Source organism: Oreochromis niloticus, linkage group LG4, assembly GCF_001858045.2.
Source record: "Oreochromis niloticus isolate F11D_XX linkage group LG4, O_niloticus_UMD_NMBU, whole genome shotgun sequence".
Lineage (NCBI taxonomy): Eukaryota > Metazoa > Chordata > Actinopteri > Cichliformes > Cichlidae > Oreochromis > Oreochromis niloticus.
This window is the reverse complement of record NC_031969.2, coordinates 21222160-21248792: the sequence shown is the minus strand read 5'-3', so window position 1 is coordinate 21248792 and position 26633 is coordinate 21222160. Positions and strand designations below refer to the sequence as shown.

Here is a 26633-nt window from a genome sequence, read left to right as displayed (position 1 = left end):
GAAAACATCCATAAGGCTGTGTTGCATCTCTCTTTGCGTGACACAGTGTTTGTATGCGCATGCCTTTCTGTGTGTAACATTCTTTGCCTGCATGAACCACTACGAGAGAAGGCCCATTTCGTGCCAGCTGAGGTCAGGTCCGGACACCGTGGGGTGCACCCTTCTCCCACCGAGGTGGGCCGAGAGGCAGGGGGAGGATTCCAGTGCTTCTGGGAAATAGTCTGGGCCTAATTGGAGCCTTACTGGTCTCACATGTCTCCACTTACTTGAGGAGACGGAGGATCCTTCTGCCTGGCCTATAAGAGCTGCAGTAGGCCCAGACCTTCCCCCCTCCTTCCTCAGCTTAACCACAGAGAAGTGAATCCACCAAGCAAGCCTAAAGTGACAGCACAACCGAGCGGTGTGTGTTTCAGCGCACAAAGGTCGGCTATGTCATACTGAGCCATGCCATTTATACTGTGCCTTTGTGTTTTTTTTTTAAGAATATTTGGCTTTGAATAATATTTGTGGATACAGTTTGTTCCCGGGATCTTCTTTCAGTACAGTCCGTCCACTCCTTTCTCCACTCCTAATGAAGAAAATATCACCTTTCCCTTTGTCACGCACACTCCAACGTCAACCACCAAAAAGAAGACGCACAAGGTCACCGTCCTTTCACGTTCCCGCTCAGCCAGGCTTCGCGTGAGACATACGAGAAGCGAAGAAGAGTGCAGAAATGAAAAAAACAAAACAAAAAACAAAGACTTCCCTGCTTCTGCTGCCGCTTCACAACCACCACACGTTCAGTTTTTCACTTTTTTTTTTTTTTTTGCTCTTTCAGTGGCAGCGTGCCTCTCATTTCCCATCAGTCACGATCACCTCCTCGTTCTGGCTCTGCAATTCTCAAAAATCACCCTGTTTCGCAGCACGGGTGCAAAATATTACTTGAATGCGGCTATGCAAAGATGATCAGGGGCCATTTACCAACCACTTTGATTATACAGTAATGCACTTAATAACAGAATGCATAGATGCAACACAGGAATTCAGGGCTACAAATCTCTTGCTGTCATTTTTGTGTTTTTTGTCTTCAGTGCACATCTGGAACAAATTATTGCATAATTTGTACCCGTGTTTTCACAAAACACTGCAGGCAATGGCCCAGAGGAAAATATCAAACAAATAAGCACAGTTTTATTTAGCCTTGATTTTAGACATCGCTTGTTTGAAAGGAAAAAAAGCAACAAGGTTTTAATCTTTCACAGATCACAGAACTTCTGGTTTTTGAGGGTTTTTTGTGTTTTCGGTTCAGATAAACACGTTTCAACTTTAATTAATGTAGATAGTCGAAATGTTTTAAAGCCCGAGAAGAAACTATTTAGATGTAACTTTATCAATCCATGTACTCAGAAACAACTCGTATGCGTGAGGACAATTTAGCATTTCCTGCAAATATTTAGATGGGATTGATTTGTTTAACTTGTGTTTTTGCAGCTGAAATGTTTACCCAAAGTACTTTGAAGGGTCTTGTGTGAAATTCCACATGGACTGCTGAACATGATGGAAAGAATAGAGAAAAATATGCAGGCCATTCGTCAAAGACGGTGTTTTTCCCTCCACAGAAGCAACAGGATTGTGACTTCTTTTGCTTCCTATCATTTACTGCTTTACAAAGTCATTAATAATAAGAAACAATCACTTTTCAGCCAGTTCTTTCCCATGATACTATGACACACGGCATCTAAATGAAACACACAGCTGTATGTTAGCCTTTGTGACCACAGATGTTCTCCCTTTGCACTGTATCCCAAGAGTTACATCCTGCTGGTTCCTGCATGCCTGCTCCATTGAGAAAGTCATTTCTATTGATTGCCTTTCCAGGCATCATTTAATATGATACATATTCACTTGTGAATATCGACCTTTCCCTGCTGTCCTGACATTTCTGCCATAAATACTTTGAAATCAAGCCCGTGAAAAGATATGAAATGTTATAAGGGTAAATAAGGCCTGGTTTTAAACAGTAACAGAAGGGGAGGGTGGATTTTATAAGGGCAAATGTTCTTTGGGACTTGTGTGTTCGTTCAGGACAGAGAGGGCATGATTCCAATTCAAGGCTGCCCTCAAGTGGAAGTTATGGTCACAGCCATATATGCGGCTGACTGGCAACATTTAAACCATAATTTGATTTAGGCATCGATTTGGGGAAAGTGCATTAATTAGCAGCATAAACGTGCACAATAAACCATTTGTAATGGAAAAAAATAGTGCAGACTGTGTGTGCAGCACAACGGCCAGCGATTCTTATCACATACTGCCACCTGGTGGTGTCATGTTAAAACTATATGCTTCCATGCTCCATTTAAACGAAACAGAATACAACAGTCAGCATTGTGACAATTCTGTCTTTATTACAGCTTGGTTAAATGGCATTGATAGAAACCTTAACTCAGTCATTCTAACAGAGTGCCAAAGGAAAATGGCAAAACAAATAAACAAAATTAGAAACAATACCCACTATACATTTAAATATGTACAACTTTGATAAATAAACCAATACTGTCTAGAATTATGATTGTTTTGCATTTTTGCTTAATCCTCTAGGAGTAGTGCGCTGGGAAGAGCAGAGAGGAGAGAAGGAGACCAGGAAACGGGAGGGGTGGGGGTGGGATTAGGGACAGCAGGCACAGATGAGATGAGAGACAACTGTGGAGCAGTCGAGACAACGGCTTCATCTACAAATCAGACCCTATTTGTTTAACTGTACCTCAAAACGATTTTTTGGTGCATCGCTAATCAGCCATTCTGCCCTCTCTCTCTACATATATATCTATAAAATATATATATTTTGGTTCACCACAGTACATTCCTCAGTATTGTTTCACCTCGAACACTGGATCCTGAGACAGGGACTAAGACTGGGATTGGACTGTTTCTATAATACAAGCTTTTATTTCTGCTCCTTTAAAACAATATTCATAAACTACAGTGTGTCTTAAACATAATGATGAATGAGGTTGTGCTGAAAATGTTTTTTTTACAACAGTAAAAGCAAACCTCTAAAAAAGCGTGACAGGTGGGATGAGTTGAACAAAGGAAGAAAAATATATATCTAAATTACTTTTGCTAACCAGCAGCATTTCTCATCACATTTCATCTAGAGCACCAGGCACTGTGCAGCAGTAAAGTAAGTTTTCTGACATTTCAATGACTTTTGCATGATACGGGAATATAATGATTTGGTTTTAGAGTCAAAATGAGACAAAGAGGGGGGAAAAATGGGCCGACTTTTTGCTTTTTTTCCCCCCAATCCTCAGACCTCAAAAGCCCAAAGCAATAGACAGACCCATAATCCCCGGGATGCATCCCCTCCCAGACAACCAGACACCCTCTGTGCAGTTTCACATACAAACACAGCTCAGCCCGGGCCTCAGTCGTGCCTTTCGTTCCTTTTCATGTCTCTTGTGTTGTTTACATGATCCAAGTCAACCCGCCCTGTAAACACTCTGAACATGGTAGAAATCTCCTGAGTGGCAACTTTTTTTTCCTTTTTTTTTTTTTTTAAAGTTTGTTTTCTTTTTTCTATTAAAAAAAAAAAAAATCACTAACAGTTGGCAAATTATAACCCTCCCTCCCTCTCAGAGCAGCCCCTTTACAGCTCCTATCTCAAGAACATTTTATTCTACAAAAGCAAACAACAAAAGGCTCGAGAGGACTTGACAGTAAAAGCTGTAAAAATAGACACGTATTACCAAAACATATTAAAGCACGTCAGAAAAGATCTTCGCTTTTCTTCCACACAGTGAGGAATATTCTGGTTGGGGTGCCACACTCGGTCAGACCTGCTGAGTTAAAACAATGTGTGCGACGGGGGAGGACTCCATGAAAGTATGCTTGTTGTGATGTTGCGTATGTATGCAGTGTATATGAGAACTGTGTTGTTTTAAAGCGTCTTCAAAAGGGACTGAGTTGCACAGTAACACTCCCTTCCGGTCTCATAGACAGAGAGCACATACAAAGCTGAGAGAGAAAGCAACACATTCAGACAGGAGGTTAGAGGAGGCGCTCAGCCCAGACTCTTATCTAAAAACCCAGCATGCTTTCCTGTTTTTTGTTTTCTGGCCTGCAGAGTCCAAAAGTCAGACCTGTTGTGTATCCTAGAGAAAAGCCTTGGGGAGGTCAGAGGCAGACCTCGGTCATGACCTCTGCAATGGCCCAGGAAGGGCAAACAGACCCCGCGCCCCTTGTTCTGTCAAACGCAACGTCCGGAGAGCCGAGTGCCCCTAGTGCCTCTTCATGGATGACACCTTCTTCTTCCTGGCTGCCAGCATCTCGTAAAAGGGGTCCCTGCTGATGGCAGCTCTGTGGGCGCAGAAGCAGAGAAAAATGTCAGCAAAATTTCGGAAAATGTTCAAACTGATGCACTCATAAAGCACTAATGTTAGACACGGCTCAGCTGTGCAAGAAGGTCTAATTTTTCAATTTTTTGTCTGGAAAAAAAAAAAACATTCTTAGGATGAGTCTGATTAAAGTAATTCAAAAAGCAAAATTCTTCTGTTTAATTCATTAATTTAGAGGAGCTAGTCAGCATAATCAGACTCAATATACTGTTCTGTACTTTTGGAAGAGCGAGGACAAGAAATCACAATCTGTTGAGAAAAATATGTGCCTCTGAAACAAAAGTATTTAGGAGAATTAAAAGAAATGTGACAAAGATTTTACACAAATATGTTCAGATTTAGCGGCTTTAAAAAGCCATTTCATTGCTTTGCGAGGCTTTCGCAGATATCAGTAGAAAATAATCCATCAATATAGTGTTTTTGTACATTTCTGTGCACCTTAAAACTGAAAGGTACAAACTGATTTGTTCTGTCACTCTTTAACGCCTCTGAGGGGTAACCCTTATTTCTATTTTCTGAAGAGAGCAGTTTCTGTCATATTTAAGGACTGCAGACTCCAGAACAAATGAGTTTGCATCAGAAGTTAGTGAGGGTGTTTTCTGCTTATACAGCTTACTAGGACTACTCTTGGAAAAACCCTTAACCTTTATTTATAAAAACTGAGGTGTCAAAATGTATCATTAAGGGTACAGGAGATCAAATGTTGACTTTAAGGGGAGAAAGAGTCAAAAACTCCTGTTTTTCATTCATTTCATTTCATTTATTTATTTCACACATGGTTCAACAGTGTTTCGTTTCCTACATACAGAACCTCCTTCCCATTAATATAACACTGCACCCATGGGTGAAAAGGAGCAGGAAGAAGAATAAATTCTTGTTAGCACCTGCCCCCTATCTGCAATCCAAATATTCTTACAAGAGGGCGCCAATAACCCCCCAAAAAACCCTCTAACATGTATCTTTATGTAACAATGCAAAACTAAACAACAAATCAATATAATCAGCAATATACAGCAATGAAAATTGTGTGTTACTTTTAAGTATGTAACACATTTTAAAAAGGTGCATGTTTGTACAACTCTTGAGATTATCTTCAAGAGAATTCCATATTCTTATACCTTTAACTGTCGGACACATTTACCTTTGTGTGGTCCTAGCAAACTTATGCTTAAAGTCAAACTTCCTTCTACTGTCCCCACTTCCTGAACACAATACAAACAAACTTTGTAACTTAAGAGGTAATGTATTATTTTTTGCCTTGCACATGAATAATAATGTCTGTAATTTCACTAAGTCTTCAAATTTCAACAATTTCGATTTTATAAACAAATTATTTGTATGTTCTCTATATTTAACATTATGAACCATTCGTACCACTTTCTTCTGTAACAAGTATAGACGATTTATATAAGTCGCATATGTATTCCCCCACACCTCAGCACAATAACTGAGATAGGGGAAAATTAGTGAGAAATATAAAATACGCATTGCCTTATAATCTAGTATATCCCTGACATTACCCAGAATATAAATATTTTTTACCATCTTTTTTCTAACATGTTCAATATGAGATTTCCATTTTAATTTATCATCCAATACTACCCCCAAAAAACGGAGTTCAGTAACTCTCTCAATCGGAACTCCATCAATGGACAGAATTACTTCATCCTCTTTTACCCGATTTCCAAAAATCATAAATTTCGTTTTTGTCAAGTTCAAAGATAATTTGTTTAGGGTGGTGACATTCATTGATATCACTGAAATTAAGCTACCTCAAAAGAGGTAAAGTAATTAAAAATATATAAATTACTTGATGCTTTTCATCCACTCTTCTTTCTCCTCAGCTGTGGGGGCTGAGATGCGGTAGAAGGTGTGGTTGCCCTCCACGACCCGTCCGTCAGCCTCAGTCTTGCATGCCTTTATCACCTGGTCCTTGCTGTCAGGTATGAAAAGCTCAAAGCAGTTCTACAGAAGTGATGATGATTTAAGTTAGAAATGACAATGCCTCAAAAATAGCTATTTTAAAAATAACTGTTGATCAAAATTGCTATTTTGAGTCTCTAACTGTGGGTAATCCACAGATGAACCACTAGAGGGAGCTGTACGTACAGGCTTCTTGTCCTCCACCTCCTTGATACTCAGGTTCTCCAGTGGGATGATTCCTCTTGGCTCTTTGTCCTGCGCAAATATAAAATGAGAGCACTGCGCGAAGCAGCGACAACAGCAAAGGAGGGAACTAACAGAGAAACAACTGTACTCACTGTGGTGTACTCGAAGTAGTACAGACAGTTGTCTGTGAGGATGAACCACCTCCTCTTCCAAGTTTTAACTCGTCCCCCTGTGGAGCAAACAGCAAGCATCAGAAAGGCTCAGCAAGAGAAGCGATATGGAAAGAGAAACGAGCACCAAAGCACCGTGTCGAGCAGCAGACAGGCAGACAGATGTATGAGCAGACAGACAGATGACGGCTCCAGAGGACTCCCTTTACCTAAGGAACCCCACTATCCACCCTAACCCATGTCCATGCCATGTGCTCCCCATCACCACACCATTTGTAGCTATAATAACTATTTTATCCTTTCGCTTGTATTTGTTAATTTATGGGCCTGATTGCTATTTTCCAGTCTGATATACTGTTAATATGATAAAGAAACCCCTTATAGGTGATAAATGCATATAAAAACTACCTGGAGTTTACATCTGAGGATTGAGTCAAAAGCTGTTTGCTACTTTTCAATCATGTTTTGACATGACTGAAAAAACTGGCATCTCCTCTCTTGGCTCAACACCATTTTACTCAGAGGCCTAGAGAGCCAGAATCAATAGAGAGCATACAGATCTATATGCTCTGCATTCACTAAGCTTGATGAACCACCTATGTTACTGGACAACAGTTAGAAAGCTGCAAAATCCATATATAAGGGCTGAACATAGAAAGTGAGGAGGGACTGTGGATTAAGTTCTCTTCTTCATTTTAAAGTGCAGCAGGGGCTCATTGCTTGACTCTGCTCTTGTTGATCTTTAGCTGAACTCTTACCCCCTTTGTCACCCTGCTTCCTGTGAGGGGAAACATGATCACAGTACCAGATGGCAGCCACACTCTGGGAGGATAGGATGCCAACAAAGAGAGGGGCAGGAAGCTCAGTGCCTGAAGTTATGCTTAGTCTCTCCACAGGCATTGCAATCTTAAATATCCTGTTTGGGCTTAGTTAAGTAATTTTGCATCTATATAGAAATAGTATTTAGTTATTGGGGAGGGGTCCTTCTAACGATGACAGTCATAAGCCTACTAAGCCTAGTCTAGACTAGGTTTTCCCACCACCAATGTTAGTAAAAAGCTGCATTTTGAAACCCATTTACCATAAGCAAGGGTTTGAAGATGTTTCTATAGACAGGTAGAACACACTTGTATTATCATATAGCAGCAGACACGCTGTATATGATATCCCATCATATTACAGACATCATGACAGGCACAACACTTCAGTCTACGTTTAGTAGTTACAGAAACTGTCGACACGCCTGAACTGGCAGACGGAAATGGAGATATAGGGCTCCTCGCCGCACCTTGACTCATCAGCATGTTGCAACAGCAAAAAAAGAAAAAAGCAGACCGACAGAGAGCACAGACGCGATGGCAGAATCACACAGCTGACGGCTTAAAAGTTGATTGGGTTGGCTGAAAGTTGCGATTGGTCTGATGGCCGTGTCAGTTCCTGTCACTCTGAGAAAAATAAAGAGTTCACCGCCTCCTGTGCAAGAATGTCTGGGACGAGGCAGGACGTCCCAGCAGATTGTTGCAGAGAGGTGTGTGGACGGTGCTAGGCCCGAGTGGGGCTGAGTGGAGTGAGTCACCCATGCAAGACGGGACTGTGGGAGGCTGGACGAGAGGAGGTTAAGAGGGGATTGTTTATTTGAGGATGATTTTTCTCATTCTGATCAATTAGCAATTGATGCTTAATAACCCCAAGTTGGATTTAGTTACCCCCTTTTTTGTAATTTAAAGAAAACATGCACCACTAACACCAATATATAAATTTATCAATAAAACAATGCCTGGCTCCTTTCAGCACACTCCTCTGTTCATGCCATCTTCCCACAGCTTGGTCCAGTCCGGTCCAGCACCACACCAACCTGAGCCACAATGTTAACCTTCAGATCCACGTGTAGGAATTATACAAGGAGATAAGGAAAGCTGCATTGATGAAAAGGTGCAGTATTCCCTTTCCATTCAATCAGAGAGCAAACAACAGCTTCCAATGTGTACACTGGTTCATGATCAATTTTTCAAAGCTAGGTCCTTTGTTGCGCTCGCTGTATGGAAAAAAGGTATAATGCAGCTTCCAAAAAACGGGAGATCAAAGAGAGTGACCACCACAGTGCAAAGAGGGAAAAAAGGCCAAATTGCTCAGTAGTGTGGTCACAAAGCAGTAGCTCCCCGAGTCGAGTCCACAGGGTGACAAATGCACCCGGCGACTGCCCGACAAAGATAAAAGAGCATGGACAAAACCACCAGCTCCATGAGAGACTGCACAGACAAACAAACATCTGAAGTTCAAATGAGTCAATGGGGAGACAAAAAAAAAAAAAAAAAATCTACACACAAAATAACTCTGTATGAATGTAATAAACGAGGAAGAGAACGAAAGCATGGCAGGCCACCGAAAGCACCTGAGAGCTGAGAGATGGACTAGCGTTGGGGAAGAGCAGGTGTACATACCTCCTGAGGAAAGACAACAGCCAAAATCATGGGAACAAACAAACAAACGAAGAGGAAAAGAAAACAAAAATAATCAAATTAAATGATAAAGAAATATAGCACCACAGTCCTTTTAATCTGGTCGCAGTGAGGCTTCAATGCATTGCTTCACAGCTTTCATCATCAGCAAACTTTCCCATCTGCTGATATCAAGTCAATCCACAAGAGGGCGATCTAGTCTATGTGGACTTAGGAAAGCTACTGTGAAGCACTACATGAAATATATCCCCTCACTGTGTTCTCACCTTATTATATCAGGTAATTTTGACCTTCCACCCTGATTATTTTACTCAAATCTGCCATTTAGGAGTAATTGGAAAGAAATGATTTCTGACTCCCTTAGTACAGTCTGTTGTAAAGATTCACAGGTCTTCACGCTATACATTCATGCATTCTTTTGTGAATTTATACAACAGAGAGAGACATGTCAGAGGAAACAGAAGTTGAAGAATTGGCATCCAGGAGTGATTTGAATATCACACTGAAAGTTTCGTTACCATCCTGTAAACATTTCTAATGATACAGGTTATACCTTTGCTTATGTCAAACTATACAGTTGATTTACACATGAACAAAGGCTCGGGACAAAGAGGCCATAGAAATGTCACTAACATTTTAAACAATGGGACAATCTATACATCTCAAATATAAAATTCAGTTATAAAATGCACAGAAAATGAGAACAGCTTCCTGAAAATGTCTGAACTTCAGAGTGTTGCTCATGTTTGTGTGTTGACTTGATTTACAAGTTTTGAAACGCAGTATTTATGTGCGTGTCAGTGTGTGAATATGCATCATCGTAAATAATTCAAAGGTCTCCACATGTGGTGGTCTGATCTCAAGACCACATTTATAATACATTAAAGCGGGGAGACGTGTCTCTAACCATTCACGTGTGCTCACAGTAACCTTTAACACACACCCACACGCACGCACACTCAGAGGCTATTGACCTCAGGGGAGACACTGGTTATCGGGTTATGCAAAAATATGTGCAGCTTTAATGACACAACAAAGTCATCTATGGGAGCAGTCATGAGGGTGAAAATAGCCTCTCTATGTTCTCGTGGAGCTGCGTACACACTCACCCAGTTTTAGCAGCCAGCCCTCTCTGTCCGGGTTGAAGAAAGTGTGTGTGAGGTCATTGCCGTCGTCTTCTGGTATTTTGAAAGGCTCGTTCTTGATGCTCTCATACAAATTCTAAAACAGAGAGTAAAGAATGTGTGAGATTAAGGAAAGAAGGGCGATTTCAGGAAACAAAGTTTGGGAAGGGCTACCCACCCTGAGCAGATCTTCAGGCAAGTCACCTCCATCATTTATGCCTCTGTTCATGGAGATAAACCGTTCCACGGTCGGCTTGTCCTTTACATTTGGATTGTGGAGGCTGGTGTTTAGCATGATGATGGCGAATGACAGAATGTAACATGTGTCTGTAAGAAAAAAACAAAACAAAACAAAAGTGGAATCGCACTATGAGAGGGGGTGAGGTTTGAAAGGCAGTGAAAGGTTGCCGTTTACCATAAAAATGGTGTGGGTGTTTAATGTTGTGTTTAAATATGAATGTAAATTAGTCGAGCTGAAAGGACTGCACTTAGGGGACTGCAGTCAAACTGGGAGGAAAAAGGCAGATGCAGCTTCGTTAGGGTGCAGAGTGGGCAGGAGAGGAGGACTGCATGTGGGCAGCCAAGTATGCTTCTGCATGTGCTGTCTAATGTATGAGTGTGTATACATGCATAAGCTAAAAGACATTGAGGCGAAGCACATGGCTGAAACAGCACTTTATAAAAGCCCGTTAAGGCAGTCCCGTGCATTATTTACATCCACCACCAGCATCCATAGTGGATGGAGTCGTCCGTCTGCTAGTGTCATTATTTCCCAAAAGCCAGACACTTCCTGACACAGTTCACCACAACAGACTTTGTGTCTGCTAAATGATCCAGCTTTTACATGATTTCCATTGACCTGTCACTGGATTGCAGTGCAGTGCAACATGAAAAGGTATGAGTTTAAAGAGATACTACTGATTAATTGGGATGGCTGTGGCTCAGGAGTAGTGCAAATCATCTACTGATTGAAAGATGGGTGGTTCGATCCCTGGCTGCTCTAGTCCACATGTCAAAGTATCCTTGGTCAAGATACTGAACCTCGAATTGCTCCTGTTTATCATAGTGTGAATGTTAAATAGAAAGCCCTTATATGCAGAAATAAGTGAAAGTATGAACGAATGAAACAAGTTGCATAAAGTGCTTTGAGAGTAGAAAGGCACTACATAAGAGCCAGTCCGTTTACTCAGGGTAACACAGAAGACATTTGGGGAAATTTACATTTCACCAACTCTGTTGGCAGATAATGATCTATTCAACAGGCCAAGTTTAACATCTAAATCTGTATTAGATATTTTATTAGGAGAAAATATGAAGTGAAGTCATTTTGTTCTGTTTCACTGCTCTAACATTTATGGTTATTTCTGTTTTTATGACAGCACTAAAAGTTGGGCTGGAAGACACGACGGCTATACCTGTAGACTGGAAAACACCAGGGTTGCAATGGCAGTAGCGCTGAGCAAAGGTTTCCATCATGCGGTCGATCTTCTGGGCTTCTCCTGGCAGCCGAAAGCTCCATAGGAACTGTCTGTCAAGGGACACAACTCTGCAGTGAGCATCAGACTTCCTTCAAGTGTCAAAGAATTTATTTATTTATTTCCTTTTCTTTTCCTCCTTGAGACTGAAACTGACAGCTGCATCCTTACAAACTGCAAATGAGGCTGTTCATGAAAACTGATGTTAGTGCAGGTGATTTACATAAACCTGCAAGGAAGCTATAGTATGAGGAGTTAGCCGCGTGTGTAACAGATGTTAGGAGGATATCTTACCTTAACGCCTGAACCAGGTTGAGGTCTGTGAACTCATGAAGCTCCACAAAAGCTTGGAGGACTTTGATATTGAAATCATCTCTAAGGTAGATAAAAATGGTAAATGATCCTGTCAGTGAATATGTCCATATTATATTCTGTTAATATGTATTAAAATAATAAAATCATAGTATGTGTTTGATAAAATTTAGCATTAGTGTGGGTGGGGGATTGTTAATCTTATAAGCTAGGGGTTGTGACGATACAATGGATACTCCCAGCAAACCCCACATAACGGACCACACACACTTCCCAGCCCTCTTCACTTATCTAAACTAGAGCATGACATCATCCCCGACCTTTATGCCCTTCACAGAAAACAATCTGCCCTCTGGGATCGCAGCAAGGCTTTAAGGAGCTCAGAGTCATATCCACTCAACACCATCTCAAGTGGACAAATGACCAATCGTGTCTTAAGACTAGCATGCTGCCACAGCCCCTCCTTACAGATCCAGATAGCTAGATAGATAACAACCAAAAAGCATACGTCAACAGCATGCACTCCAGTCCCCGCTATGGCCTTACAGACCACACCCTGCCTGTAACACTGCCATCCCCGAGCAGTGCATACCGTACATTAAGCCCATCAATATTTCCTGTATTATGTGTTCACTCTAACACGGATGATCTCTTCACTCGAGTGAAATCTTTAATTGCTTTCAAACACACACATTCCAAAATTGTGAGTCTATTGACCAAGTTACTTATGAGTAAGATAATCAAGCACAGATGTCGGCTTTAGAGTAACGATCATTGTCTTGAGAGGAAGGTCTAAATGTGGAACCAATAACCTGTGTTTGGGAAAGGATGGGCGTGAGCTTGACCAAGAGGAAACAGCAATAAGGAAACTATGTGTTCTCTATTTGATACTTTTATCAACCACGTGTATGGTTGCTGACTAATGGGCCAGCATGAGTGGAAGACAGTTAGAGAGAGAGTGGATAAAATCTTCATTCTGACCTCTCTCCGAGATAATCTCCGATGGCTGTTTTGTTCAGGCCCTCTCCTTTGTAGAGGAATTGAGCAATGTCGTCGCTGGTATTCTTCAGTAAGTCATTCTCAATCAGGAACTGGATCCCCTGAGAAAGAGAGTGAACCCCAAAGTTATATCCTGATTACCAGACCAAGACGAACAAATCATATTTCTAATTGAGCCACGGTATTTTTTTACCTACCTTTTTGGGGTCCATGTTAAACTTCTTACGGCCCATGGCCACCTGTTTATTCCTCTGCATATTTTTCCTTTAAAAGAGGGAGTTTATGTTGTTATTAATACTAACATGAACATGATGCAGACTAATTATAGTACAATAATGTGGCGACACAATGACAATGATGGACATAAATAGGTATTACTTCATTATCAGTTATTAGTTAATCATTTCTTGATCAATCAGCTGCTTATCAGAAGCCGGTAACTATTTTTAGCCATTTGGTGATATATTGGTATCAGCATTTATAATGGCTCATACAAGAAAATATCAACCAGTACAGAAGCAAGAGAGTAAAACACCCTTCAACTATCTGAGTGCTGATGTTGCATAGCTTGGCCACTAGAGGGCACTCTGCAACATCCCAGCTGGGAACCTGCAAAAACAACAATCAACTGATTTGAGGAGAATCAGGCAGCGCTTAAACGGGTAACTCAAGACGACAAAACAAATTCGGTTTTGAACTGCATCGTAATATGTTAATAAGGACTCACAGCTGCACATATCAAATCTTAGGGAAATCTCTACGTTTTGTATTTCCGAAAGAATAAAAAAAATATAAATCGGCCAATATATCGAATTTTTACATCAATTAATATCGGTATCCGTCTTACAAATCCTGTATCTATTAGGCTCTATCACCTATATTAAAAAATGGTGAAAAATGCTGGATGAATAAATAATAATCAACTAAAGCAGTATTTTGCAGATGTAGTATATATGAAGAATTTGAAGCTCAGAGTTTTAGATAAACTGAAACACACTTAATTTACTGCTCAATTCACCTATCTCAGTGTCTGTCTCTTTTTAAAAAGGTCTGTCAGGAGCTTTCCCGTACTCCGTCTCAACTGTGATGACAAGGTGTTGGTCAGACACAGTTGTTAAAGGTTAGCATGGATATGGGAATGTGTGGTTTCTCAGAATTTGAGTAATTTCGGGGTCAAAGTGCAATCCTAGAGTCCGCACTCACCATGGTTACATTTCCATCTCCACCTCTCCCCTCTGATTCACTCACACTAGCATTCCTTTGGCTTTTGTCAGCCAAAGTCCAGCACTCATGTGAAGAGCAATAACACACGCTAACTACTATGTACCATCTCCAATCAATGGATCACAGAAATATCTGATCATAAGCTCCCCTAATGGGGTTTTAGGTACCACTGAAAGAGCGTTTCAGAAATTTTCAGCAGCTGATGGAATCCCTATGCACTAGAGTAGACCAAACCCAAGCACTCCCTCCCCTGAGACCACCTATTGTCTGCTTCTGCCCGTACACCCACTGCATTATTCAATGAGGCCTCCCATCATGAGGGTGTGCCTGATGAAACATTTAAACTGCTTTAAAAGCATAGCCAATTTGGTGAGATGGGAGGCCCAACTTAGCCATCAAACATGAATAATTGACAGCTTCATTTGATAAGTTAATAGAAAGCAAGCAACTTAGACACAACAGAGAAAGAAATGTGTTTGCAGGGGAGGAAAGTCAGTCCAGTTCTCTTACCTCTCCTCAGTGGAACCCAGGTTCTCAATTTCACTAGTAACTTCTGCTATCTCATTCTTCAGCCGCTGTAAAAGAAAGAAAAATTTTTTTAGCCTTGTTGGGAGTCGGGAACAAGTTAAACATATGTCCATCAATTTCCCTCGAAGAGGCGTGGAAAGGGATAACCAACGCAAACAACATGCAAAGCATTTGTATTTACAAAAAAAAGAGAAAAAAAATCAAATGCGCTGCATTAAACAGAGAGAGGCTGAATCATTGCTTGTCTGTAAGTCAGGTGGCCTTTTGTTGCATAAATACTCACATCAGAGCAAACAGTTTAACAAAGAGAGAAAAGTCACTCTTCAGCCTCTTCAGATAATGGTGCACATGCAACACTGTGTATGCTCCTTAAACTATAAAGTGATAGCAGCTCCTATTTCACAGAAAGTCTGGTAGGATGTGTGTGAGCCAAACAATCCTCTCAATCTGAATTTCACTGGGTGGAGAACATTAGGGGATAACCCCAATACAAATGGAGTAAGCAAGCATGGAAAAGGATTATATTTTGTGTGGTATTTTACCGATTAATGGCCTCAGAGGCAGATTTAGTTGCCAGACCTGCTGGTGCCAGACTGGCACAGTAAAGGCAGAGGATGAGATCAGCTTGATCAAAGCATGGAGAACAGACAGTAGCATAAGTGAAGTCAAATATAAATCAAGTTTGCCTACTAACGGTAATCAAGCCTCTTCTTTTACCATGCGTGACAATGCAATATTTCTTATACACATTGCCAACTTTCCCACTGTGAAACCACAAAGACAACATCTGTGCATTCAAGGCATGCGCAATCACAACACATTCCTCAGATGCTTGTCTGCACAAACAAAGGCTGTGCTCATACAGAAAGTAGAGTGGGTGTGGTGGCGAGGCCTTGACATGCAGGGGCCAGCAGAGGAGAGTGTGGGAGCCAGTGAGGAGGAGAGGGGTCAGTGTGCAGAGCACCGAGAAGGAGACGAGGACAGGACAGGGGCAGCGGTGGCGGCCATAGAGGGGGAAGGGCAGTGATGGTGGCCTAAGCTCATAAAGGACAGGGTGACAGATCACGCTTCAAATGGCCGTTGGGGCCAGCAGAAGCCGATTCGCTCACTGGGAATTCAGGAAACCATCATAATTCATACCAGGGCATGACAGTCTCTCACCTTTGTTGCAAGCTATTTGCTTATTATCGCTGCTTACTGAGTGGCAGGACTGACCTACAGATAGAGCTAGATTCATGAGCTATGCTCTGGTCTCAAGTTAGAAGCCAACAAACATCATCGTGGGCCATGGACAGGAATCAAATAAACCACTTTATGGAAATTCAGCAGAGCTGCTTTGAATCCTGGCTCTGCTTGTAAATCAGGAGGGATATGCTACTAGCTTCCTGCAAACGTGCAGTCGTAAGAACATAATCACCTTTTATCTGTGTGTGGAGTCGTTTTTGTCAGATTGAGATTAAGATAACTTTATTTATCCCAAGAAGGGAAATTCATTTGCAGCTTACCCACACAACATACAGTCTTTAAGCTGTGGTCACAAACACTGTTGCATGGCAAGGCACAGATCAACAAACAATGAGAACAAAAATAAATAAATACAAAAAAATAAAAAGGACACAAGTCTAAAAACGAACAACGCCAAAAAATAATGAAACTAAAATGAACCCTGTTCAAGTTTGATGATCTAATAACTGAGGGAATGAAGGATTTTAAAGTATCTATTTGTTCTACACTCGGGGTATAAGGTAGTGACGACCAGAAAGCAACTTCCTGAACTCAGATGACAGCACATGGTCAGGATGGTTGATGTTTTTTGCCTTCTTTGTCACCTGATTTCCCCAGAGTGAACGCAAATCTCTCTCTGTTTGACTACCAAGGTTTTTGAGCATGAGTTAAGAATGCTGCTGAAGGAGTTTCTATCCTTGAAAGATAAAACACTAAACCAGCAGATAAAAGAAAATGTTAAAATGTTAACACTTTCAATAAATGAACAATAAAAACGACCTTACTAACATTAAAAGAGTCTGTTGACCCTGCCTACATATCCTCCTCTAGGATTACCTGAATGTCCTCCAGCAGTTCTTGCTTGCGCCGGCGGATATTCTCCAGCTCCTGCTGCTCCTCTGGAGTGAGGTCGTCCGGCACTAGAGACACGTGACAAAGAAGATGAAGGGTTAGAATAACCAGTGAAATACTGTCCCAGTGTATGAGGGCCGGTAACGGTCCACTAGGGTTAAAGTAACAGAAAAGTCATGATCCAAGGGTGTGCATAAGGCTCTGCGCAGACAGAGGCATACCATGCAGACGTGTCTGCACAGACACAATACAAGTGCCCTGAATGTGCATCAGTCCTCAACAAGGAAAAGAAACAATACAATAATGGCAAGTTGTCAGCATGCATAGATCACCATGTGCAAGTCCACTATGTAGCACAATCCCCGCCATTTTCTATAAATAAATGTCCCTGAAGCATTTCTTCAACATTCCTTGGAATCAAAAAGTGATTACACACATAGCAAGGAATGTGGAAGATGGTATGAGGAACAATGAAAACCGTACCGTAAGTCGTAAGACAATACAGTAAAAGTCCTTCTTTGTTAAAGTGTTAGTGATGGCTCAAACAAGCCTTTGCACTACAAACACTAAAGAGTTCAAAACACCTACACCAACAGAGTGACCTAAGTCAGCAGCGGTCACTTGCAGATCAAACAGGAAATCAGCTATTGTGAAACTACAATTAAAAAAAAAAGTCAGGTCAGCCAATCAGCACCGAGCATCAGTGCATAAGAAGCACAAATGTGACAGGTATCAAAGTGCTGACAGTCCTCCTGTCACTCGCACCTTAGTTATTATTAGCTTGTTTGATGGACAACGTGCCTGCGTGTCCACGTGAGCGAAAACTTGATGCGCTGAAAGACCAAACGTGGACACTGAGCACTGTAAGCACAGCAGCATTCCAAACAGTGTGTTTCATTTGCTTTACATTTGAACTAGGAAGTTTACATCTTCTCTTTAAAAAACAGTGACAGTTCATTAATAAAGCAATCAGGTTATTCTGTTAGCAGCCCTTTTAAGACCAAGCATAACCTTAAATATATGCTAATAATGACTTAGCTGTATCTTGTGTGTTTGTGTAATTTATATATTTAACATAGTCAATTTCTGAAAACAAGTATTGACTAACTTGTTCACTTGGTGATCGAAATGTATGCTATACCATGTAAAATAATGAAAACTAATGGTATGGAGTAAGTGAAGTAGTCACAAAATGTAGTAATAGTAGTAGTAAACTAAGAAACGTCATTAATCTGCATTGTTCGTAAGGTGGATTCCCAGTGGGAAACAACACATAATGACATTTCAATATAAAACAAATAAGACATTGATGTTGACGTTGCTATTCAAATTGTTTCAATGGCTTCTCTCATAATTAAAATTTTTCCAAGGAAAAGGTGTGTGCCCGAAACTCCGTCTGCTCTGCTGTAAAGTGTTGCTTGACAATTAGCTGCCTTTAAATACTTGCATAAAAAAAACAGAAGATACAATGTTTAGCATGCGAGGCCCTTTCTCCAGTTCCCCCAGTGGCTCAGCACAAGATCTGTTCTGTAACCTCCTCGTTTCATTTCCTCAGAAGAGTTTAAAGGTTAAAGGGGGTCAAAGGTTGGATGACTCTATGGATCTCAGTCAGTCTTCAGCAGTTAACAAAGTAATAGATATAAAGAGACGAAAGCTGAGGACAGAGGACTCAACATAACTGTAGAGGTAAAATTCTTGATTCAATGAGACTGGGTAACACACAGTGTACCAGTTGTAAAGGTGTTAGTGGAACGATGATGGTTAAAAAAAGAGAAGCAAGCAATCGAAGGACACAGCTGACATCCAGAAATTATCCTAAGCACGTCAGTCATAAATGACGAGACACAAACATACACATGTACAAATAGCAAAAAAATAAAAATAAAACCCAACTTTAAATATATAACCAGCAGAAAGAAATCTGGATAACTGAGGATCCTTATTTTAATAAGAGAAGCAAGTAAACCTAAAGACATTGAGGTAAATAACTACAGCATTCCCCAGAATTTCTGATAATATTTAACACAGGGATAATAGACAATGGAAGTTAAAAAACAGGGACTGCCTTAGAGCAGACTGAAGGAGCACCAAAACAATGCCATGCTGTCTTCCTGTTTTGCTTTCAGACAGCTGGGGGAAAATGGGAGTCCACATGAGGCTGACCTTTCACACATCAAACCTCGACACCTTAAGTAACTCTGGCATACCGGCCATATACATACCGAGCGTTCTGATATATAAAGTCACAGTGAGGTCTGAATAAATTTTGTTTATAAGCGGAAGACACAAACCAAAATATATATGTGCATTTTTTAAAAATCTGGTCACAACTCCTCCTCGCAGATGCACAAGAAGGCACCACCTAATACACAAAGTGGTGATAGGTCTGAGAATATATGGCCCTCCTTGCATTTAATGACCTTATCTCCTGATCGCCTGGATGAGTTAGTGTCACATTGATGAAATCCAGAGCAGGGCCTTGTGTTCAATAGCCTAAAAAATAACAACAGGGAGGATGATCTCAAAGAAGAAAACTCAATTGTCTTTTTAGAAACACGATGTCAGGTAGGGGGCCTGGCAGACCCTAAAAAAATGAACAGGACACAGCACAGGAGAGCAGGTCCCAATATGAAACAGCCACATTGCTCCAGGCTTAGAGGAGGACTCCCAACTGAAGGACTGACATTAGAGAAGAGCTGCATACAGGACTATAATTTCACTCCAAGGAGAAAACTGAAAAAATTAGCAAACTAATAATTTTAAGGAAGGAAACTGTTTATACACTTTCCTCTTTTGAGAGCACATAAAAATAGTTTGCGCAAAATCCATATGAAAGATGCACGATTGCACCCAGATCCTGCAATCAAAACGTACACTGCATCCCGACATGTCATCTGAATCCGCATGATCACGGAGCAACGTGGTTGAAACCATCAATGCCTTCCTTGCTCCACCCAAAATAATCATAACCACAGCAGAGCAGGGAAAGGCCCTACACATGCTTGCTTCAGAGGTGGGCACCAAGTGGGTGTAATTTCCCAGAAACCAGCAGATGAAGAGGGAGTTCATCAACTTAAGAAAATGCTTGGAGCACTGCTTGGCTCACATTCAGCAAACCTCTGCACTGACACAGCCGATGAAATGTGGCTGTCATCAGAAATAGGCAGGATGTTAAAGAGACAGAGAGGGCAACTGAGGTAGAGGAAGAATGAAGGGACTATTTGTTTTTGTAACAATGAAAATAAATGGTCTTATTAAAAGATACTTTGTGATAACCACCTACTATCCATATTTTATTGTTGGCATTACAAAATAATAGAAAAGGGATAAATTAGGCATTTCCTTCCACGCACACCACGCCTCCTCATCTATCTTAATTCTTACTCTCTCACATGAAAAGGGCAGGGTCGAACCTGTGATGACCACAGACTCCACAGGCTGTTTCACAAGTAAAACACATGACGCCCACATCTCACTGCTTTCGGAATTGCACTGTGTGAAAAATAAGTCATCTAGGGGAATTACATACAAACACACATGGGGGCGTGTTTGCACATAGTGCCGTCATGCAGAAAGACCAGGGAAAAGTAACATGGAATTGTACACCCACACAATAACTAATGATCAGCGCTCTTGCAACTTGCTTTTTGTTTCATTTTACAGCACTAACACCATCTGACTGTCATTTCAAGTACATCATTACGAAACTGTCACTTCTAAAGTGTGTTCACCTCTATTCAGAGGTCATTTAACCAAGTCAGTATTACAAAGTACTAAATTTAATTCAGTGAAAACAGTCATTATTTTAAACCAAAGATTATGCTTTCCATTTATATACCTTGCTGAAAAGGATGACAGTGTGAAGCAATTGGTTAATGGTACTGACATAAGTGCTCTTTTGCTAAATCTGGCATATTACAATCAGAGCTCTGTCCTGCAGTGGCCTGGCCCTCATTACTCCTGGGTGCAGTTCAACCCAAATGTATGACTTGAAACACTCAATGCACTCTGCAAGAATAATCATGGCGCTTACTCCTGAACTGGTACATCCAGTGAGCCCTAAATCAGGTATAAGATTAATACCTTGTCTCGGTGTGCCCTTACTTTTTTAATCTAAGAGTGCAGACTTCCTAGATGGGTGAAGCATTTTTTTTTAGTGAAGGCTGGGTCAGCAGAGCGCACCAGGGAGGTGGCATCAAGAGAGATACCAATTATAGATCGCTCTCCCAGAGCAGCAGAAGCCACTAATACTCATCCTGATTGCCATCCTGGCAAAAGAAGCAGACGTCTCATTTCCACCCAGATCACTGAAGAACTCTCCTTGGAAAATACGGAAATTAGAATTCCGAGTGCTCGTAGGATCTTTCAGCTCCCCCTCCCTGCTGATGTGACCCAATTTAGGGAGCTCCTCCAAGCACACAAGGACCAAGAGAAAAAATTATTAACTAGGTAATTTCCTTACTCAGGCTGCTCCAGCAACACAGATACTAGACATACGTACGTAGGTAGAAGAAACTAATGCTGAGTGATCTTTATAGTAAAATGACAGTTTAGTAGACAGATGTGTAAATGGTCTTGGTGTTTTGCAGCAGCGGATGAAGACATCGGGAATATATTTACACCTACAATTTGCTGAGTGAGGGAATATGCGAAGACACACAGTGATGGAGGTAAACAAATGACACTGTTAGCAGCAATCGCTCTTTGCACGAGGTTTTTTTGTTGTTTGTGTTTCGTGTCTGCAGGTTTTCTCCTTCATGCACCATCCTTCTGGCCTGACCAACTCCTATCTAGGCTTTGCACTCCCTTCTTATTCCAGCCGATCTCATTTGAACTGAAAACATCAGTTTTCTCGAGTCCACATCTACCTGCTCCTCTCCCCCATTCCATCAGGTTTCTGTTGCTGCTGTTCAACTTTTGACCTTATATTTACATTGACAATCCTCCCTTTAAAATCTGTCCGCTGGCCTCAAGAGCCACGTAGGCTCCAATCAATCGACCCCTAGCCAATACCAATAAGAGCACAAATGGTCAAAAGAAGCAGTCCACTTCATGATAAGGTTTAATTAATTCAGCACAGGACACACAATCGATTATGGTGCTGGTTTTCAGTCTAATAAATAACTAAGCTTCCTGATTCTTGCTGTTGTCTGCTTAAACAGAAAGTGATTTAAAATGTGACTATCTCATCCACATATCTCAGACTGAATCTCATTACTTTAGCAAATCCCACGGGTACCCTCTCTCATATATATCTGAAAGCAAACACACACACACACACACAGACAGGAATAGACAGTCTGTAACAAAGCAGAGCAAAGGCAACAAAGCTAAGCCTGTTTTTAATGTGGTCACCAAAAGGGAAAAAAAAAATCATTCATCTCTGACCTCCTCCTCTATAGCACACAAAGAAACAGAATCCACACACTAGACTAAAAAGGACCACCAGTTATGGATTAATAAGAGAAAAAAGGTCCCAAATCCATTCATTCTGACCTGTTGGTATGAAATGTGAAGGGGGACTGGCAGAGGAGAGACAACAGGAGAAGAAGCCCTGTGTTTAGCCAGGGAAGCGTGGGACAGCAAATGGCAGAAGAACACATAAAATGTGGGAAGAGAGGTGGGATGATCACAGCTCACTCTTTGTGTCGACAAGTAGCTTCATTCCTTAACAAGGCCCAAACACATGGGCTGATGATAAGGAATTGCCTTTACTTTTACCAGCTTGATCCTTGTTAATTTTCTTGAATGGACATATCCCATATGCTCCATACAGACCCCTGATGATGTGGTGTTTAAGTCCAACTTCTACATACATCCATCATCAAAAGGGCTTCATTCATACCAACAAACTCACCACTGCTGACATCACTCTGTTACCCAGTTTTGGGGCTCCAGCTCTGGTATACAGTCAACACAACAGGCCAGCCAGGAGATTTAAAACACATAAATATTCATATATATGAATCATCTCCCAGCACTTTATTTATAAAGCATGCATTTTTTCCAGCTTCATTGATTTTACCCTCAAAACTATCAAAGTGCAACTGCAGGCACAGACTCAATGAAACCTGACCAAAGTCCCACATGACAGCAAGTTCCAAACACTATGCACAGAAAACAGCCTTGCAATTAATTAATCAGCTAAACACAGAAGCATCATCAAGATTTGGTGCTAACCTGAACAAGAAAATCTCCAAAGCGTTACTTTTCTGGGTTTCTGAAGAACTCCACTTCTTCACTCCACCTTGTTGTACACAAACAGGCTCAGCTGTCCTGGCTCCTGTCAGATTCTACCGCTTAATTCTGGCGATTCAAAACATCCACACGTCAAGTGACAGAAGGAAGAGTCCTGCTCCTCCGGACAGGGAGAGAGACACTGCCTGATTTCCTCAGCACAACTATCAGCTGCCAGCCGGCTCAAGGCACACAGCCACTGATACGGTCCATTTGGGAAGGAGCCTTACTCACTTGCTCACCACCACCTCCTCTCCCTCCCTCTTTCTCTCTCTCCACATGCTTTCCTGTCTCCACGACGAACATGGTGGCTCCACCCGGTGGTCATTCCTTTAGCTGCTGCCCCTTCTCCCAAAAATATGTTGCATACACACCTGTAGGCATACGTTCAACCCATGCTTATAATTCAACATGCTGAGTTCTAGTTAGAGGATCTGCCCTATTTGTATCATGAATGATGAAATTAAAAAGCCCAGAACCATAAGACTGAAAAAGAAAGGAAAAAACCCAGCCTGTCTTATGCTCGTAATGATGATTAATAGTTAAATTAGCAAATAACTACATGATGATTGATTCCTCCTGTTCAGTCATCTCCCACAGAGACAGTGAGGATATATTCTACTATGAGCTGGTGTTGTGAGTAAGCAATTCAAGCCAGTTCTTCATTCTCCTGACCAGTCATGCATCCAAAATTACCACCTCCAAACTCCACTTTAACAACGGACTCTGTGCTGGAGGCGACTATGTGTTTATTGTTAAGTCTAGGCCATGAGTATTATCCTGATTCTAATGATCTTTTAAGAGAATGGTTCTCAGCACTGCTCCTCACTGTGTGTGTTTTTACAGTATGAGTGTACACTTGCCCCGGGTACGTCTGCAGCACAGAGCAGACATGAGCGCTTGTCTGATGTCTGTATAAAGATGAATGAGTCATCCTGGAGCCCTCTGCCGTGCTGAGTGCACTCTGCAGCCTCGTAGTGACAGAGCTTCTTCCGATAGTTGTCAGGATGGGATCCATGTGCTGGTGAAGTTATACCCATTTTTCACATAATCCCATCTTAGACAAGAATGGAATAGCAACAATAAATTCACTTGTAGCATGCCTCGGGATTACAATGATCTATATTGGAGAGTCAAAGGTGTTATTCTCCTAATGAATGTTCCAATAAATCATAATGCAATACAAATGTAAAGTGATTTGAGAAAGCAATAAGACTGACAGATCCCTTTCTTCTGCTTGTGCCATCAGTACCAATCTCATTATTATTATTATTATTATTCTTTTTAAATTCCTAAAAACATCAGTATTGGTTTAAAATAAAATTCTAAATTTGAGGGGCTTCAGATGTCACCTATTGGTGGCTGAAGTCCTGTGGTGAAGCCAATGGAAACTTGACAAAAGTCTGCCCTGAAGCATATGCTGCTTTATCAACATTCTTGACAATAATGGGGAAATAATTTAGTACATCCAGACCATATTGTACTAATATACTTGAAAATAGTGACTGTGCCCATAAATACATGAGGAAAGGGTTTAATGAGGTCACAGACAAGTGATCTGAGGAAACATCGTCTCATTGACTTCTCTGCATCTGGGCTTTGTTTTGCAATCAGTGGAGTTGCTCCCTGGCAATCATTAGAAGGAATGCCACTTTAAGGAGCAGCACTGGTTTCACTTTTCAGTGGATTTTTCTCTCTCATGTTGTCTAACTTGGTTGTCTTCCAGAGCTCTCAACAGGTTTACCCCCTTTAAAAAGGCACATTAAAAAGTCGATGCCATCACAAAAGAAGGCTGGTCAAACAGAAATGACCCTGTTACTCCCCTGACAGCCCAGACATAGTTCACAGTGGGTTGGCTAGCTTTGTTGACGCTGCTGTGCAGGAATGTAGAGACCCGAGGATGTGAGTGGGTGGGAACTGAGCCTAAAGAATGTATAGCAAGGCCCGCCACCCAACACACTGTGTCAGCGTCAGATTCAGTGTAAAGCAAACATGCAGAGTGCCCAACAGCAGCATAGCAGCTGCATGCACATACATAGACATAATCCACGGTAGCAAACACAAAAGATGAGCTTTTTTTACATAATCCCGGCTCTGTTTTATTGACATTAACTTGTTTTTAGAAGCCACCGAGAAGGCAACTCTGTGTTTTCCCTCAAATGCGGAAGTGCTATTTCTTCCCACAATACATGCCTTTGTCCTCTGATGCCGTTAGCCTTGATTCTTATCAGGGCTTTCCCACTATCAACATCCTGCCTTCCCAGTATAACACGCACGTTCGGAAAAACATGTGGTGGAAAAGCTGGAAGAGCCAAAAATCTTCATCTTTTTACACCTTTATTTTTGCCTCAGTGTTGCTTTTTCTGCTGTAGAAGAGTGAAAAAATGTACCCATCACACAAATTGCGGGATGCCTCTTCCTGTCAAACATATCATCAAACCCTCAGTTTCCTGTTTGTGAGCTGCTCTAACAGATCGGCGGAGGAGTGAAAACTGCAGCGAAACCCTCCCATCCTGTTGGGAAGGGAATAAAATAGGCATTCTTTCTCCTTCCTAACTTTCAGCTCACCATGATGGTTCACTGTGCTCTGAACAGTGGAGAAACACCAGGAGTAGACCAAGTAAGCACAGCTCAGTCACAGCTCAAACCCTGAGCTGCTGCACAGCTGCTTAATTGGCAAATCAGCATACTCCTTTAAAAAGGCATCTATCAAGAAGTTCCTCCCAGCCGCCATTTTGGATTCTTTCACATTACCAGCAGGAGTCAGACTTTTTTTTTTTCCCCTTCCCGTAATAAGACAGAAACTCCAGACATGTCTCTACCTGTTGCAGACGAAGCTGAGTGTCAGTAACTTTGAGAGAGGCGAGGAATAACAAACTGCTAAGCTTTGAGATTGCAGTGTGATTTCCACTCCTAGAGAAAGAATAAAGAAAAAAAAAAAAAAGAACTTCACACGTTTCTTTCTGAGAAACCGAGAAGGAAGTGAAAACAGCAGCTAAAGTCTTGCTACACCCTTATCTGCACTCTGTCCTCACAACCTCCTGTTATTCTGACAGGCAGCATCATGACAAGACGTCACGAAATGTGGACTAGAACCACAATACTTTTCTTGATTAATCTGCGAATTTTTTAAAAGGAGCTGAATTTATGATCAATAAATGTAAACTATGATAGCTGAAATGGTTGGCCAGAAAGACTTGGACTTCTTTTATCTGGGATTGAGACCAAATAATGACCTGGCCGCAAGACATGACACACTTCCCCAACTAATCATAACTAGCCATCATGACGTTACGAAATCATGATGTGTGTCACATGATGTCACATGAAGACCAAGCCCAGGTCCAACTAGAGAGTCAGTTGTAGTTGGCCATAATAACAATGCAGGTAAATGACAATCAACAGTTGGCTCCAACCTCTCCACATTTTTCCATTCCGCCTATTTAATTAGGCTCCTCCAAAACAAATATTTTTTTTCCTTTGCCTTGACTAATTAGAAAGAAAAAAAGAAAGTTTGTTCAGCACAGTCTCTCATGAAACC

At 41.3% G+C, this 26633-nt stretch overlaps 1 protein-coding gene across 4 annotated transcripts in view; it reads right to left on the bottom strand.

The window, feature by feature from the left end:
* Positions 1-2368: 2368 nt before the first annotated feature.
* Positions 2369-26633, bottom strand: part of cyth1a (cytohesin 1a) — a 40947-nt gene continuing 16682 nt past the window's right edge. For 2 of the 4 annotated variants that reach the window (XM_005454934.4, XM_005454933.4), the window contains exons 2-13: positions 16841-16923; positions 14762-14826; positions 13225-13291; positions 13010-13128; positions 12011-12091; positions 11657-11769; positions 10420-10568; positions 10226-10338; positions 6641-6719; positions 6489-6557; positions 6190-6344; positions 2369-4341 (exon numbers count right to left, since the gene is read on the bottom strand). In XM_005454934.4, the coding sequence (XP_005454991.1) occupies positions 4263-4341; positions 6190-6344; positions 6489-6557; positions 6641-6719; positions 10226-10338; positions 10420-10568; positions 11657-11769; positions 12011-12091; positions 13010-13128; positions 13225-13291; positions 14762-14826; positions 16841-16923 (1172 nt within the window). In that variant the 3' untranslated portion in view covers positions 2369-4262. Of the gene's footprint in view, positions 4342-6189; positions 6345-6488; positions 6558-6640; positions 6720-10225; positions 10339-10419; positions 10569-11656; positions 11770-12010; positions 12092-13009; positions 13129-13224; positions 13292-14761; positions 14827-16840; positions 16924-23035; positions 23267-26633 lie in introns of those variants that run through there. The other 2 variants (XM_005454935.4, XM_005454931.4) reach the window with 2 other exon arrangements.